This window comes from Oncorhynchus kisutch, linkage group LG5 (genome assembly GCF_002021735.2).
Source record: "Oncorhynchus kisutch isolate 150728-3 linkage group LG5, Okis_V2, whole genome shotgun sequence".
Lineage (NCBI taxonomy): Eukaryota > Metazoa > Chordata > Actinopteri > Salmoniformes > Salmonidae > Oncorhynchus > Oncorhynchus kisutch.
In genome coordinates, this window is record NC_034178.2 from 59,192,300 (window position 1) to 59,207,800 (window position 15,501).

The following is a 15,501-nucleotide window of genomic DNA, read 5'->3' on the forward strand; positions in this document are numbered from 1 at the left end:
TCTGTCTAGTGCCATTCTACAGTCACCTGAACTCCCGTAACTGACCACAGACAGAACTCCACCACTCTTTTGAACACCACCACATACTGAACCCCTGTAACCGACCACAACAACAAACTCAATCATTATTTTTAATTAGTATATAAATCATCTCAAAATCATAATCTTGCCCTATGTCCTGTGGGAAATGACTCATGCTTACTTTTTTGCACTGAGCTCTTTAATGCTATGATGTTCTGATGATGATATAACAATACAGAGAAGTAATTATCTAGAAAGTACTGTAGCAGCAGAATAATTTAGTGTGAGTCGTCAGGCACGCACAGATAGGCCTTCACACAGATGAACCACATTGCACTTGTAATAACTCGATCATAACTGTACTGTAGCATTGTTTTTAAATCCCTAGATGGCAGTCTTGTTAAAGAATCCGTGTTTCAGGGGACTGTGGGCCTGTAGGGGTTACCATTGACAGTAGGGTTTTACCATATGTTTCTTCCATAGACCGAGTTTAAGCGCTACGGCGCATCAACTCCCGAATGACCATGGTAGTTGAAGTCCATATGCTAAACAGTGGGCGTAGTCTTTCATCCAATCATAATGGGATAAAAACTACATCTCCCATGGCACACAATTGTAGACCTGAAACGCACGGTATTCCAAATCGACGATCTCCGTTAAATTCATTTCCTCTAGTGGCATGACGTAGGTGGGGGAGGAAGATAGGGATCGACTATGGAACGAGCTGAAGATGCAACCTTATAACGGTACCGGCTGATAGATAGCTGAACTCTTTGTTCACATCAAAAAAAGTGGAGGACCCGAAGAGACAGACAAAAACACAGACATGCAGTTCAAATACAGAAGGCACTGATTTATTTTTATAGGATATTTTTCTGTGCTCCTTCAAGGGCTGGGTCCGTTATCGCTGTTGTTGGCGGAACCGGCTGGCCAAGATGTCTGTGGAAGAACAGGAATATCCCGAGGCGACTCTGGTGGCAGAGGCCGGGCCGCAGTGGTTTCGGGCGGAATTAGAGCGCCTATCCCGGGAGCTGAGCGAGACGACTCATGAGAAGATCCAGGCGGCGGAATACGGGCTGGCGGTGCTCGAAGAGAAGCAACAGCTCAAACAGCGTTATGACGAGTTGGAGACCGAGTTCGAGACTGTTCGGCATGAACTCGACCAACTGAAGGAGGTAGAGTGAGGTCACAACATTCCATTGCTGCAAATGTGTCCAATTTACTGTCAAAGAGCGCATGTATTGTAACCGTTAACGGATACATTGTTTCTAACAAAGAGCAAATTAGGCACGTAGCTTACGTTTCTCATTCGATTCAGGCAGTGCTATGTTGCTTTGTTTCGAAAGTTTTTAATTATATTCAGCTGTGATGTTATAACCTAATCCTAAACACTTTATAGCCCACCCAGAATGCTCTCTGAACGATTGAATACGTTTGCTTGTTGGCTCAAGTGGTTAACAAACACCACACAGTTGTATTAGAAGTTTCTTAGCCCACTTTTAACAACATTAAAGTTGGCCTAGTGTGATAAAAGACAACGTTCAAAAAGACAGAACACTAACTTTAGGCAAGAGGGCAGATGTTTTCGGATGTATACAAACATACATGTGAAATGTGTGTCAAAATGTTATGTGTGAAAATATGGGTGCTATTTGAATATCTTTGTTAAAGTTATCATCTCTGCTTGACATTTATCAGCAGCAGCCTTCACAAGTCCCAACATGCTGTTGGTGTGACAGTGGAAATTGTTCTGGTGAAAGCAGTAAGTACTATATTTAAGCTAGTCAGGCCCATGCTGGCTCTGTCTCTGCTAGATAAGGGTTTCTCTCCCTCTGGCTTCTCAAATGGGAGAGAACAGCAACCAGGTTGTTTGGCTGTTTTTGATCAGCTCTGCCCTTATGCAGTAGCCTTTTTTCAGAGAGACAATGGCCTCTATCTTGTGGACATATGTGTTACAGAAGAATCCTGTTGCAGTTGCTCCCTGCTTCATAGGAGCTAATACCCATTGTTAAACAGGGCTGTTCTCAATTGCCTCAATAACTAAATTGAGTCATTATGTCTCTTGTGAGTCCAGAGGCCTTTCTAGGTCCAGCCCATATCCTTACAACGTTTAAGGGGATTTTAGTTACCCTGAAGCATGTGAATCCCTCTCAATCGCCTGCAGTATACTGAAGTAAACAGTTAGACTATGTCTTATATCTAAGAAAGAACATTCTCGCAGAATTCTGACTATGGTGCTCTAGCAGAATGACAGCAAGTTCAGCCACACAACACAACTGGCTATCATGCTAACTTCACTAGCATTGTTTATGTTTACCTGATTAGTTCTGTCTCTATCAAGAATAGCTAGTTTCTGTTGTCATTCATTTCAAGCATATTGATGGTAAATCCACTCCACTGAGCTCAGCCTCACTTTTGAACTTCATTGTGTGAGAGACAAAGAGGAAAGGACATGAGTTCCCAGGCCAAGCATCAAGCATATGTGTCCCTTGTACGGTGCCTTCAGAAAGTATTCATACCACTTGAATTCAAAATTGATTAAATATATTATTTTCTCACCCATCTACACACAATACCCCATAATGACAAAGTGAAAATATGTTGTTGGAATTTTTTGCTAATATACTGAAAATTAAATACAGAAATATCTCATTCACATACTGTAAATACTCACACCCCTGAGTCTTGTAGAAGCACCTTTGGCAGTGATTACAGCTGTGAGTCTTCAAGCTCAGTAACATGTTCCGGTCTAGCCATGGATTTTCAAGTAGATTTAAGTAAAAACTGTAACTCAGCAACTCAGGAACATTCACTGTCTTCTTGGTAAGCACCTCCAGTTTAGGTTCGGCCTTGTGTTTAGGTTATTGTCTGTTTGAAAGATGTATTTTTCTCCCAATGTCTGTTGGAAAGCAGACTGATCCAGAGTTTCCTCTTGGATTTTGCCTGTGCTTAGCTCCATTCCATAATTTTTTTTCATAAACAAACTCCCCAGTTCTTAAAGATTACAAGCATACCCATAACATGCCTAGTGGTTAGAGCGTTGGTCCAGTAACCGAAAGGTTGGTAGATCGTTCTGCCCCTGAACAAGGCAGTTAACCCACTGTTCCTAGGCCATTGTAAATAAGAATTTGTTCTTTACTGACTTGCCTAGTTAAATAAAGGTTAAATAAAAACACAAAATAAAACACGATTCAGCCACCACTCTGCTTGAAAATATGGAGAGTTGTACTCAGTAATGTGTTGTATTGGATTTGCCCCAAACATAACACTTTTGTATTCAGGAAAAAAAGTTGCTTTGCCACTCTAAGGAGTGCGTAACTGGTGGCAGGTGTTCTAGTCCGACTCAGGAGGCACGCACACCACCCACCGCTTCCGAATATATTACTTGCAAAAGTTCAGTCTCTGGATAATAAAGTTGATGAGTTCAGGGTGAGGATTTCCTTCCAGAGAGACATCAGGGATTGTAACATACTCTGTTTCACGGAAACGTGGCTCTCTCGGGATATACTGTCTGAGTCCGTACAGCCAGTTGGGTTCTCAATTCATTGCGCAGACAGGAATAAATACCTCTCTGAGAAGAAGAAGGGCTGGGGTGTATGTTTCATGATTAACTACTCATGGTGTGATGGTGATAACATACAGGAACGCTCAAAACTGAAAGCGCGAACCATCATATTTAACCATGGCAAGGTGACTGGGAATATGGCCAAATACAAACAGTGTAGTTATTCCCTCCGCAAGGCAATCGAACAGGGAAAACGTCAGTATAGAGACAAAGTGGAGTCGCAATTCAACAGCTCAGACACGAGATGTATGTGGCAGGGTTAACAGACAATCACGGACTACAAAGGGAAAACCAGACATGTCGCGGATACCAGCGTCTTGTTTCCGGGACAAGCTAAACACCTTCTTCGACTGCTTTGAGTATAACACAGTGCCACTGACGTGGCCGCTACCAAGGCCTATGGGCTCTCCTTCTCCATACCCAATGTGAATAAGACATTTAAGCATGAATTGAATTGAATTTTAACCCTCACAAAGCTGCTGGCCCAGATGGCATTCCTGGCAGCGTCCTCAGAGCATGTGCAGACCAGCTGGCCGGAGTGTTTACAGATATTTTCAATCTCTCCTCTCCCTATCCCAGGCTACTGTCCCAACATGCTTCAAGATGTCCACGATTGTTCCCGTACCCAAGAAAGCAAAGGTAACTGAATAAAATGACTATCGCCCCGTAGTACTCACTTCTGTCATCATGAAGTGCTTTGAGAGACTATTCAAGGATCACCTCTACCTTACCTGCCACCCTAGACCCACTTCAATTTGCTTACCGCCCCAATAGATCGCACTGCACACGGCCCTATCCCATCTGGACAAGAGGAATACCTATGTAAGAATGCTGTTCATTGACTATAGCTCAGCATTCAACAACATAGTACCCTCCAAGCTTATCATTAAGTTTGAGGCCATGGGTATAAACCTGCCCCGTCAATCTGGGTCCTGGACTTCCTGACGGGCCGCCCCCAGGTGGTGAAGGTAGGAAACAAAACCTCCACTTCGCTGATCCTCAAAATCCTCACTGGGGCCCCACGAGGATGCGTGCTCAGCCCCCTCCTGTACTCCATGTTCACCCATGACTGCCTGTTCACCCCGCCATCATCCAGAAGGCGAGGTCAGTACATGTGCATCAAAGCTGGGACCGAGAGACTGAAAAACAGCTTCTATCTCAAGGCCATCAGACTGTTAAATATCCATCACTAGCACATTAGAGGTTGCTGCCCTATATACATAGACTTGAAATCACTGGCCACTTTAAAAATGGAACCCTAGTCACTTTAATAAGGTTTACATATTTTGCATTACTCATCTCATATGTATAACTGTATTCTAACCTATTCTATTCTTTGATATTACTGCACTGTTGGAGCTAGAAACACAAGCATTTTGCTACACCCGCAATAACATCTGCTGAGCACGGGTATGTGATAAATACATTTTTATTTAATTTATAATATTTTGTAAACAGTCCTAAGAAAGGTCTAAATCTCCCACTGGGTTCTAAGATGGTGCACCCCTATCTCTCTCTGAGGAAGGTTTATGGACTGGACCTAGGAGTATTGCGTGTTCGGAAATCTGGAAGTTGAGTTATTTGCGTAGAGCTCCCTATTGGTTCATTCTAGTAATTCAAGTGAACAACTCAGAGCTCAACTAGTTTCCAAGTCGGACATTTCAGAGTTTCCTAGTTCCCACTAGCATGTGAACACTGCATATGCTCAGAGCAGGGGGGGACTAAGACTTGGGGGACAAGTAGTATCATTGAGAAAGGATATACTTTTCTCCTCAGTAGCTAGGACCAGCATCAGAGAGTATTGGGCCACCATTAAACTCATATCTCTACTGATTCAACTACATCAGAATGAAAATATATGTATTTATTCAGATAGCCCTACTTTTGGTGTTTGTAAAAACAGATATAGGAGTTTGAGAAAGAGATAGAGAGAGAGGCATCAGATGGGATAGGTATAACCAAGGCAAGCTAGTAGGCTCACCACATTCCTGTTATACACATTCTCACACTAACACCCTCTTATTCATGGAATGCCCAGGTCAGCAAAACCTTAGCTTTGTTAACACAGTAATTACATGTTTATTTGCTGACCTTTACGTGAACCGCTTACAGTACATCCGTGTGGGATTGTCTGTTCCTGTGAAGCCGACATTACACGCACGCAGACACATGCACACACACACACACTGAGCGCTTGTTACGTACGTGGATATGAGGTCAGACAGAGGCTTAGACACAGGTGGAGGTAGTTAACACTAAGCTCCTCATGTCTCCGACGGGTCTCCCGCCTCGCTTCAACTCTACTGCGCAAAACACACTTCAGGAACTATTAGACAGTGCAAAAACAGGCCTAGGGTTCGTCCAACCAGAATTTCTGGAAAACCTGGGAGTTTTGGGAAAGTTACTTTTGCAACCCTACCAGAAACTATGGGACAGTGCAACAACAGTCCTCTAATCAATGACAATCCTTTAATGTTTATATGTATTTCCATTAGGCCCTATTCTTTAATCAATGATCACATATCTGATCTGGAGTCCATCACATGACATGTCAGAGAGTGTCCAAAGTATAAAGCAACACAGGAGTGACATGCTGTAGATATGTTCTCAAGAGCAGGCGATTGTATGAAAATTACTGTCTGTATTTTGTCCACTGAAGGCATGTGGCCTATAATTATGTGAAAGTCTGTATTGTAATTATGACTTATAGTTCACTACAGTTTAACAACAGTGTTGTCACAGTTCCTCAGGGAGAGGGGGCAAAGTAGCACTGTTTGTTCAGTAAGGCCTCTTCTGTTGATCTGTACATTTTGTGGTACCCTTCCCCTTAGGAACAATTTTAATTTGTATTAGGATATTGAATTAGAATGTAATATTTGTTTATGTTTAATGCACAAATGGAATAATTTAATACATCATTTGAACTTGTATGTCATTATTTGAAAAGGAAATGAATGCAAATGGCATTTTTCTGTTTTTGTGACACTCCCTTCTAATGCAGCCTGTGATCATCATAGACGGGAACAGAAGGCACGTCCATGCTCCAGAGAGTAGCTCATAGCCAAAACGGTTCAAATGCTAGAGCCAAATTCATAGGAAGAAAATAAATTCAACATGCAATATTGGCTTCAGAAACCTGCTGGCTTCAGAAGTTTCTGTTTACCACAGTGAATGTTTGATTCGATCTGTTCTCCTATACCTTTCCTGTCAGGAAAAGGACCAGGATGTTGTCTCTGGTTTTGAATCTAAATTGAAAGAACTCAATTTGAAAACTGAATCTGTATGTATTTTAGAAGTTGAATATAGGAAACTTTGGTAACACTTTACTTGACACCCAGCGTCATAACACGTTATGACACTGTCATAACCATGTCATAATATGTCATAATATGTCATAATATGTCATAACCATGTCATAACCATGTCATAATATGTCATAACCATGTCATATGTCATAACCACGTCATAACCATGTCATAATATGTCATAACCATGTCATAATATGTCATAACATGTCATAATATGTCATAACCATGTCATAACCATGTCATAACCATGTCATAACGGCTGACATAACTTGTCAAACCATGTAATAATATGGTCAAAACACTGTCATGACACATATATTTAGACCTGTTGTGACATATAATGCATTATTTCATGGCTGTTTATGACACCAACATAAGAGTGTCAAAACCTACCACACAAGGCAGAACATTCCATGACACCATAGCCTACTTGTTAACAGTAAGTTTGTTATATTTTCTGAAACTGACCATATTAAATTATCATTGTAATTGCACACAAAGTTATATCAGACATGCAGCTGCCCCAATGCACTTGACTAGGATGAATGCAAGAGCAGATTTCAGGAGCAGGACAAGAACCCTCTTTTTGACTAATGATTGACATAAGGGCATATACAGTACATGATAGGCCTATCTGGCTTATATGAATATGATGGTCATAATGCTTCTTGACAGTGTCAAAGTGTATTTTCTTAGTCCAAGTAAAGTGACACAGGATGGTCATAATGCTTCTTGACAGTGTCAAAGTGTATTTTCTTAGTCCAAGTAAAGGGACACAGGGTGGTCATAATGCTTCATGACAGTGACAGTGTCATAAAGTGTATTTTCCTTTATTTAAAATAAGATGGGGAAAAACATGACTGTGAAGAATGAAGTACAACAACAACAAAGGACTTAAGAAACCAATTTTCAAACAAAAGGAAACTTATGTTCAGTTGAAGTCGGAAGTTTACATACATTTAGGTTGGAGTCATTAAAACTTGTTTTTCAACCACTCCACAAATTTCTTGTTAACAAACTGGCAAGTCGGTTAGGACATCTACTTTGTGCATGACACAAGTCATTTTCCAGCAATTGTTTACGGACAGATTATTTCACTTATAATTCACTGTATCATAATTCCAGTTCCAGTTTACATACACTAAGTTGACTGTGCCTTTAAACAGCTTGGAAAATTCCAGAAAATGGTGTCATGGCTTTAGAAGCTTCTGATAGGCTAATTGACATAATTTGAGTCAACTGGAGGTGTACCTGTGGATTTATTTCAAGGCCTACCTTCAAACTAGTTGCTTAACATCATGGGAGAATCAAAAGAAATCAGTCAAACCCTCAGATTCAATTTTTTAGACCTCTGGTTCATCCTTGGGAGCAATTTCCAAATGCCTGAACATACCACGTTCATCTGTACAAACTATAGTACGCAAGTATAAACACCATGGGACCACGCAGCCGTCATACCACACAGGAAGGAGACGCATTCTGTCTCCTAGAGATGAACGTACTTTGGTGCAAAAAGTGCATATCAATCCCAGAACAACAGCAAAGGACCTTGTGAAGATGCTGGAGGAAACAGGTACAAAAGTATCTATATCCACAGTAAAACGAGTCCTATATCGACATAACCTAAAAGGCCGCTCAGCAAGGAAGAAGGCACTGCTCCAAAACTGCCATAAAAAAGCCACACTACTGTTTGCAACTGCACATGGGGACAAAGATCGTACTTTTTGGAGAAATGTCCTCTGGTCTGATGAAACAAAAATAGAACTGTTTGGCCATAATGACCATCGTTATGTTTGGAGGAAAAAGTGGGAGGCTTGAAAGCAGAAGAACACTATTCCAACCGTGAAGTACGGGGGTGGCAGCATCATGTTGTGGGGGTGCTTTGCTGCAGGAGGGCCTGATGCACTTCACAAAATAGATGGCATCATGAGGGAGGAAAATTATGTGGATATATTGAAGCAACATCTCAAGACATCAGTCAGAATGTTGAAGCTTGGTCGCAAATTGGTCTTCCAAATGGACAATGACCCCAAGCATACTTCCAAAGTTGTGGCAAAATGGCTTAAGGACAACAAAGTTAAGGTATTGGAGTGGCGATCACAAAGCCCTGACCTCAATCAAATCAAATCAAATCAAATTTATTTATATAGCCCTTCGTACATCAGCTGATATCTCAAAGTGCTGTACAGAAACCCAGCCTAAAACCCCAAACAGCAAGCAATGCAGGTGTAGAAGCACGGTGGCTAGGAAAAACTCCCTAGAAAGGCCAATACCTAGGAAGAAACCTAGAGAGGAACCAGGCTATGTGGGGTGGCCAGTCCTCTTCTGGCTGTGCCGGGTGGAGATTATAACAGAACATGGCCAAGATGTTCAATGTTCATAAATGACCAGCATGGTCGAATAATAATAAGGCAGAACAGTTGAAACTAGAGCAGCAGCACAGTCAGGTGGAAGTTGAAACTGGAGCAGCAGCATGGCCAGGTAGACTGGGGACAGCAAGGAGTCATCATGTCAGGTAGTCCTGGGGCATGGTCCTAGGGCTCAGGTCAGTTGAAACTGGAACAGCAGCATGGCCAGGTGGACTGGGGACAGCAAGGAGTCATCATGTCAGGTAGTCCTGGGGCATGGTCCTAGGGCTCAGGTCCTCCGAGAGAGAGAAAGAAAGAGAGAAGGAGAGAATTAGAGAACGCACACTTAGATTCACACAGGACACCGAATAGGACAGGAGAAGTACTCCAGATATAACAAACTGACCCCAGCCCCCCGACACATAAACTACTGCAGCATAAATACTGGAGGCTGAGACAGGAGGGGTCAGGAGACACTGTGGCCCCATCCGAGGACACCCCCGGACAGGGCCAATCCTATAGACAGTTTGTGGGCAGAACTGTGGGCAGAACTGAAGAAACGTGTGTGAGCAAGGAAGCCTACAAACCTGACTCAGTTACACCAGCTCTGTCCGAAGGAATAGGCCAAAATTCACCCAACTTATTGTGGGAAGCTTGTGGAAGGCTACCAGAAACATTTGACCCAAGTTAAACAATTTAAAGGGAATGCTACCAAATACTTATTGAGTGTATGTAAACTTCTGACCCACTGAGAATGTGATGAAAGAAATAAAAGCTGAAGTAAATCATTCTCTCTACTATTATTTTGACATTTCACATTCTTAAAATAAAGTGGTGATCCTAACTGACCTAAGACAGGAACTTTTTAATCGGATTAAGTGTCATGAATTGTGAAAAACTGAGTTTAGAGGTATTTGGCTAAGGTGTATATGAGCTTCCGAATTCAACTGCTGCCACCACCATGCTTCACTGTAGGGATGGTGTCAGGTTTCCTCCAGATGTGATGATTGACATTCAGGCCATAGAGTTCAATCTTGGTTTCATCAGAACAAAGAATCTTGTTTCTCATGGTATGAGAGTCTTTAAAGTGCCTTTTGGCAAACTTCAAGCGGGCTGTTATGTGCCTTTTACTGAGGAGTGGCTTCCGTCTTGCCACTCTACCATAAACCTGTTTTCGCTTTGTCATTATGGGGTATTGTGTGTAGAATGATGAGATGTACTTATTTTTTAAATCTATTTTAGAATAAGGATGTAACATAACAAAATGTGGAAAAAGTCAAGGGTTCTGAATACTTTCCGAAGGCACTGTTAGCAGCACGTGAGTTTCAAGTTTGAGGAAGATAATTTTCACCATAAAATTACATGCGTAATCACAATTGTGGTCACTTTTCCTGCTAATGGAACATTTGTGCTTATAGCCTACTGCCATGTGCGCATTGCTGCGTTTATAATGTGAAGAAAATCGCCTAATTATTTATCAACATTTTAAGCTAAATGTTCTGATCTGTTGCGTCAGCCATATTGTGTAAAATGTTTTATTTTATTTATTTCTTGCACAGAATAGGTCAACTTTTGTACTATGGGGGATAGTAAATTGACATAGGCAAGTGCTTTTGCTGTTCATTAGGCCTACACACCTTGTTGGCTGACGAAAAAGGAATTATGGACAGTTCTTCCAATATTTTCAATATGCACCTTGGAATTGGCAATGGCCACGCGCAGTTGCGTCCTCTGTGACTGTCTTCACTTGTAGCCTGTGAGAAAGACCCAATCACGTGAACAAGAGCCATGTGAGTGAGAGGCGTATCGGATTGCGCAACGCAGCACTCCGGGCCGCAAAAGGCATGGATTATTTTAGGGTGCATTACGGCCACAAAGGGGATGCCGCTGTGAAATTCAAGGCATTATCAAGTGGGAGTGCGCACTTGAATGTGCACTTGAATTCTTAGCAAATCCTGTCTGCTAAATAAACTAGTGTAGCCATTTTACGTAGCCACATCAGGACCTAACATAAGGACAAATCAGAGTATGCTATTATTTTCTTAAGAAATAGACTACATTTTCTTCATATCATGCTTCTTTAGACCTGTCTAAAATAAATCATGGATTTATTGTGAAGGTGGAGGCTATATTACATGGATTTATTAGACTTTTTAAAATGTAGATGTTCCAAAGGTCTGCCTCGGTGGCTTGTAGGAAGCCAGGAGATGCAAAATGTGTTATGTTAATTAACGGTCAATTACCGTGAGACCGACAGTTATTTGCTTGACAATCAAATTTCGTGACCGCCACAGCCCTAGTCATGACAGTGTTATGGCAAGTTATCTCAGCTGTTATGACATATTATGACATAGTTATGACCGTGTCATAACATATTAAAACAGCCAAAAACAGGAAGCAAATTTGAATCTCTAAATAGATTAATTTAAATGCATCTAGCCATACGTTCAAGGATGAAAAATAAGACGTACAACTAGCTAAGCAGTTCACCTTTCAACCTATCATTTGCTAACATAATTAGTTTCAATTTTGAAGATGTTTTCTAAAACAATTGCGCTAGAATTACTATTTCAGCTAACTAGTATTGTCACCTCCAGATTGTGAAGGCAGAGCTTTTGGTGTTAATGACATGCTATCTATCAAGAAGTTCGATAGATAGCTGTTATTGATTGCAAGCACTGCATCCACATTATGGTACAATCAGTGGTGGGAAAAGTACCCAATTGTCATACCTGAGTAAAAGTAAAGATAACTTACCGTAATAGAGAATTACTCAAGTAAAAGTGAAAGTACCCCAGTAAAATAAAATGTGAGTAAAAGTCAAAGTATTTGGTTTTAAATATACTTAACTATCTAAAGTAAATGTAATTACTAAGCTATACATAGGTATGTATCAAAAATAGAAGTATAAATAATGTAATATTCCTTATTATATTAACCACAATTTTTATTTTTTATTTTTTTACAGATAGCCAGGGGCACAACCCAACACAGACATAATTTACAAACAAGGCATATGTATTTAGTAAGTCCGCCAGACCAAGGCAGTAGGGATGACCAGGTATGTTCTCTTGATAAGTGTGTGAATTGGACCATTGTCCTATTCTGCTAAGCATAAAAAATGTAACGAGTACTTTTGGGTGTCAGGGAAAATGTATGGAGTTAAAAGTATATTAAAAGTTGTCAAAAATATAAATAGTAAAGTAGAGATACCCCCAAAAGTATTTGTAATAAAGTAATTTACACCACTGGGTACAATTGATGGATAAGGAGGGATTGCTTTGGTAATGTTCTCCAGTCCTGTGAACATTATCGTCAGCTGGCCAGACAGAGAGGGAAGGTAGTGCTGTGCTGTACTGTACTGTGTGGCCGCTGGCAAGAGAGCCACTGATATGTGCTATATTAGACCCAGGGTCACTATGGGTGCAGTGGCTAATTAGATGACCCAGATGGGCAGTTGCCAGAAAAGCAAAGCAGCAACTGGACTCTAGTCTCTTGAATCACCACCCAGTCATTCAGCCCTGCTGCTGCTGTGTACTGTACTCTAGGTTAGACAAGTTGGCCACTACAGATTCTGCTCAGCTTATGAAGCAGCTGTCAGGTAGCAGTCTTTTGGACAGCCCTGCTCTAAGTGAATCATTCTGTAATTATGACTCCGTCCAGATCTCTCAGGTTCTGAGTGGGCTCCTCCTTGTTGGGAATTGAATATGCCCACAGAACGGTGATGTAGCAGTGATGTATAAAAAATGTAATAATACATGTCACCGTGTCAGAGAGAGATCTGGCTGAGTCAGTCGAAACAGAGCACCCACCTAAATATTTCCCTTCAAGGGGGGAGAGAGAGAAACATTTTGGTGGGTGCTCTCTTGTGACTGACAGGCAGTGCTGGATATGGCTATCTGCCCACCCAGGCCTCTATTAGTAACATTTGCCTTGTCAGAATGTAACAATGCCTCAGTGTTCCAACTAGCAACATTTTGTCATTGCGTCAGCCACACTGACATGCCGGTTTATTACAGGGTGCAGAGAATTAAAGGTTAGATGGACACAAGCGAGGCAGGAGAAGAAACCTGGGTTTTTGGACTGTTCTGCTCTAGAATCCTGTTACATCATCAGTTGGCACAGAGTGTCCCTGGCTATGTCCCAAATGGCACCCTTTTTCCTATATAGAGCCCTATGGGCCCTGATCAAAAGTAGTTTGTTTTATAGGGAATAGGGTGCCATTTGGGACAAAGACCCTGTGATGCAGAATTAATGTTCTTTAAGCCTAGGGGTCAACTGTCTGTGGGAATCTCACATTGATCTGTTCAAGCCATTTAAACTGTTGTTTTGTTTACCCTTACTGGTTAATGTTATCTGGTTTATCATACTAAATGTCTGTCTTAATCCTACATGTATCATATGTATTATTTATTATTATGACTATACTGTCTATTATGTATTATGACTCTCAACCTGTCATGATGCTCACAACTGTTCATGCTCACAAGTCCTTCTCCTCCAATGTTGTACTCATATCACTGTTCAATCCTGGTACTAATCCATGTCTGGGTATGCTTCTCCTCTCTTCTCCCCAGGCGTCCAGCCAGGCCTACTCCCCACATGGGAAGGTGTTCAGTCCTGGTACTAATGTATGTGTCTCCCGTCCTCTCCCCAGGCATTCGGCCAGGCCTACTCCACCCATAGGAAGGTGGCTGCTTCTCCTCTCTTCTCCCCAGGCGTCCAGCCAGGCCTACTCCCCACATGGGAAGATGTTCAGTCCTGGTACTAATGTATGTGTCTCCCTTCCTCTCCCCAGGCATTCGGCCAGGCCTACTCCACCCATAGGAAGGTGGCTGCAGATGGGGAGAGCAGGGAGGAGTCACTAATGCTGGAGTCAGCCAGTAAGGAGGCCCAATACCAGCAGATGGTCCTGGAGCTGCAGAACGAGCTGCGGTTGGCCAGGACTGCCCTCACCAGCAACCAATCAGAGAATGAGCGCCTGGCCTCCGTTGCCTTGGAGATGAGAGAGGTGAGCTGGAGGGTGGAGGACCTGCCCAAAACACAATCATGGTCAATGTGGAGAGGTCAAATCTCAATGTGCAAAGACTTGTGTATCTCACCAATCTGACGAAGAGGACCTAAACCGCTCAGTCTGTAATGATGACGTAAAACAGGGACAATGGGACAGAGAGAGCGTGTCAGAGCTAATGGGATAGTGGGACAGAGCGAGAGCATGTCAGAGCTAATGGGATAGTGGGACAGAGCGAGAGCGAGTCAGAGCTAATGGGATAGTGGGACAGAGCGAGAGCATGTCAGAGCTAATGGGATAGTGGGACAGAGCGAGAGCATGTCAGAGCTAATGGGATAGTGGGACAGAGCGAGAGCGAGTCAGAGCTAATGGGATAGTGGGACAGAGTGAGAGCATGTCAGAGCTAATGGGATAGTGGGACAGAGCGAGTCAGAGCTAATGTGATAGTGAGAGCGAGTCAGAGCTAATGGGATAGTGGGACAGAGCGAGAGCGAGTCAGAGCTAATGGGATAGTGGGACAGAGCCAGAGCGAGTCAGAGCTAATGGGATAGTGGGACAGAGCGAGAGCGAGTCAGAGCTAATGGGATAGTGGGACAGAGAGAACGTGTTAGAGCTAATGGGATAGTGGGACAGAGCGAGAGCGAGTCAGAGCTAATGGGATAGTGGGACAGAGCGAGAGTGAGTCAGAGCTAATGGGATAGTGGGACAGAGCGAGAGCGAGTCAGAGCTAATGGGATAGTGGGACAGAGCGAGAGTGAGTCAGAGCTAATGGGATAGTGGGACAGAGCGAGAGCAAGTCAGAGCTAATGGGATAGTGGGACAGAGCCAGAGCGAGTCAGAGCTAATGGGATAGTGGGACAGAGCGAGAGCGAGTCAGAGCTAATGGGATAGTGGGACAGAGAGAACGTGTTAGAGCTAATGGGATAGTGGGAGCGAGTCAGAGCTAATGGGATAGTGAGAGCGAGTCAGAGCTAATGGTATAGTGGGACAGAGCGAGAGCGAGTCAGAGCTAATGGGATAGTGGGACAGAGCGAGAGTGAGTCAGAGCTAATGGGATAGTGGGACAGAGCGAGTCAGAGCTAATGGGATAGTGGGACAGAGCGAGAGCGAGTCAGAGCTAATGGGATAGTGGGACAGAGCGAGAGCGAGTCAGAGCTAATGGGATAGTGGGACAGAGAGAACGTGTTAGAGCTAATGGGATAGTGGGACAGAGCGAGAGCGAGTCAGAGCTAATGGGATAGTGGGACA

General features: G+C 42.7%; 1 protein-coding gene across 2 annotated transcripts in view; it reads left to right on the forward strand.

The window, feature by feature from the left end:
- Window positions 1-682: 682 nt before the first annotated feature.
- The window catches only part of LOC109891350 (protein bicaudal D homolog 2), a 31,359-nt gene continuing 16,540 nt past the window's right edge, over window positions 683-15,501 (forward strand). For both annotated transcript variants that reach the window (XM_031825539.1, XM_020483821.2), the window contains exons 1-2: window positions 683-1,196; window positions 14,041-14,253. In XM_031825539.1, coding sequence (XP_031681399.1) covers window positions 957-1,196; window positions 14,041-14,253 — 453 coding nt within the window. In that variant the 5' untranslated portion in view covers window positions 683-956. The remainder of the gene's footprint in view (window positions 1,197-14,040; window positions 14,254-15,501) is intronic.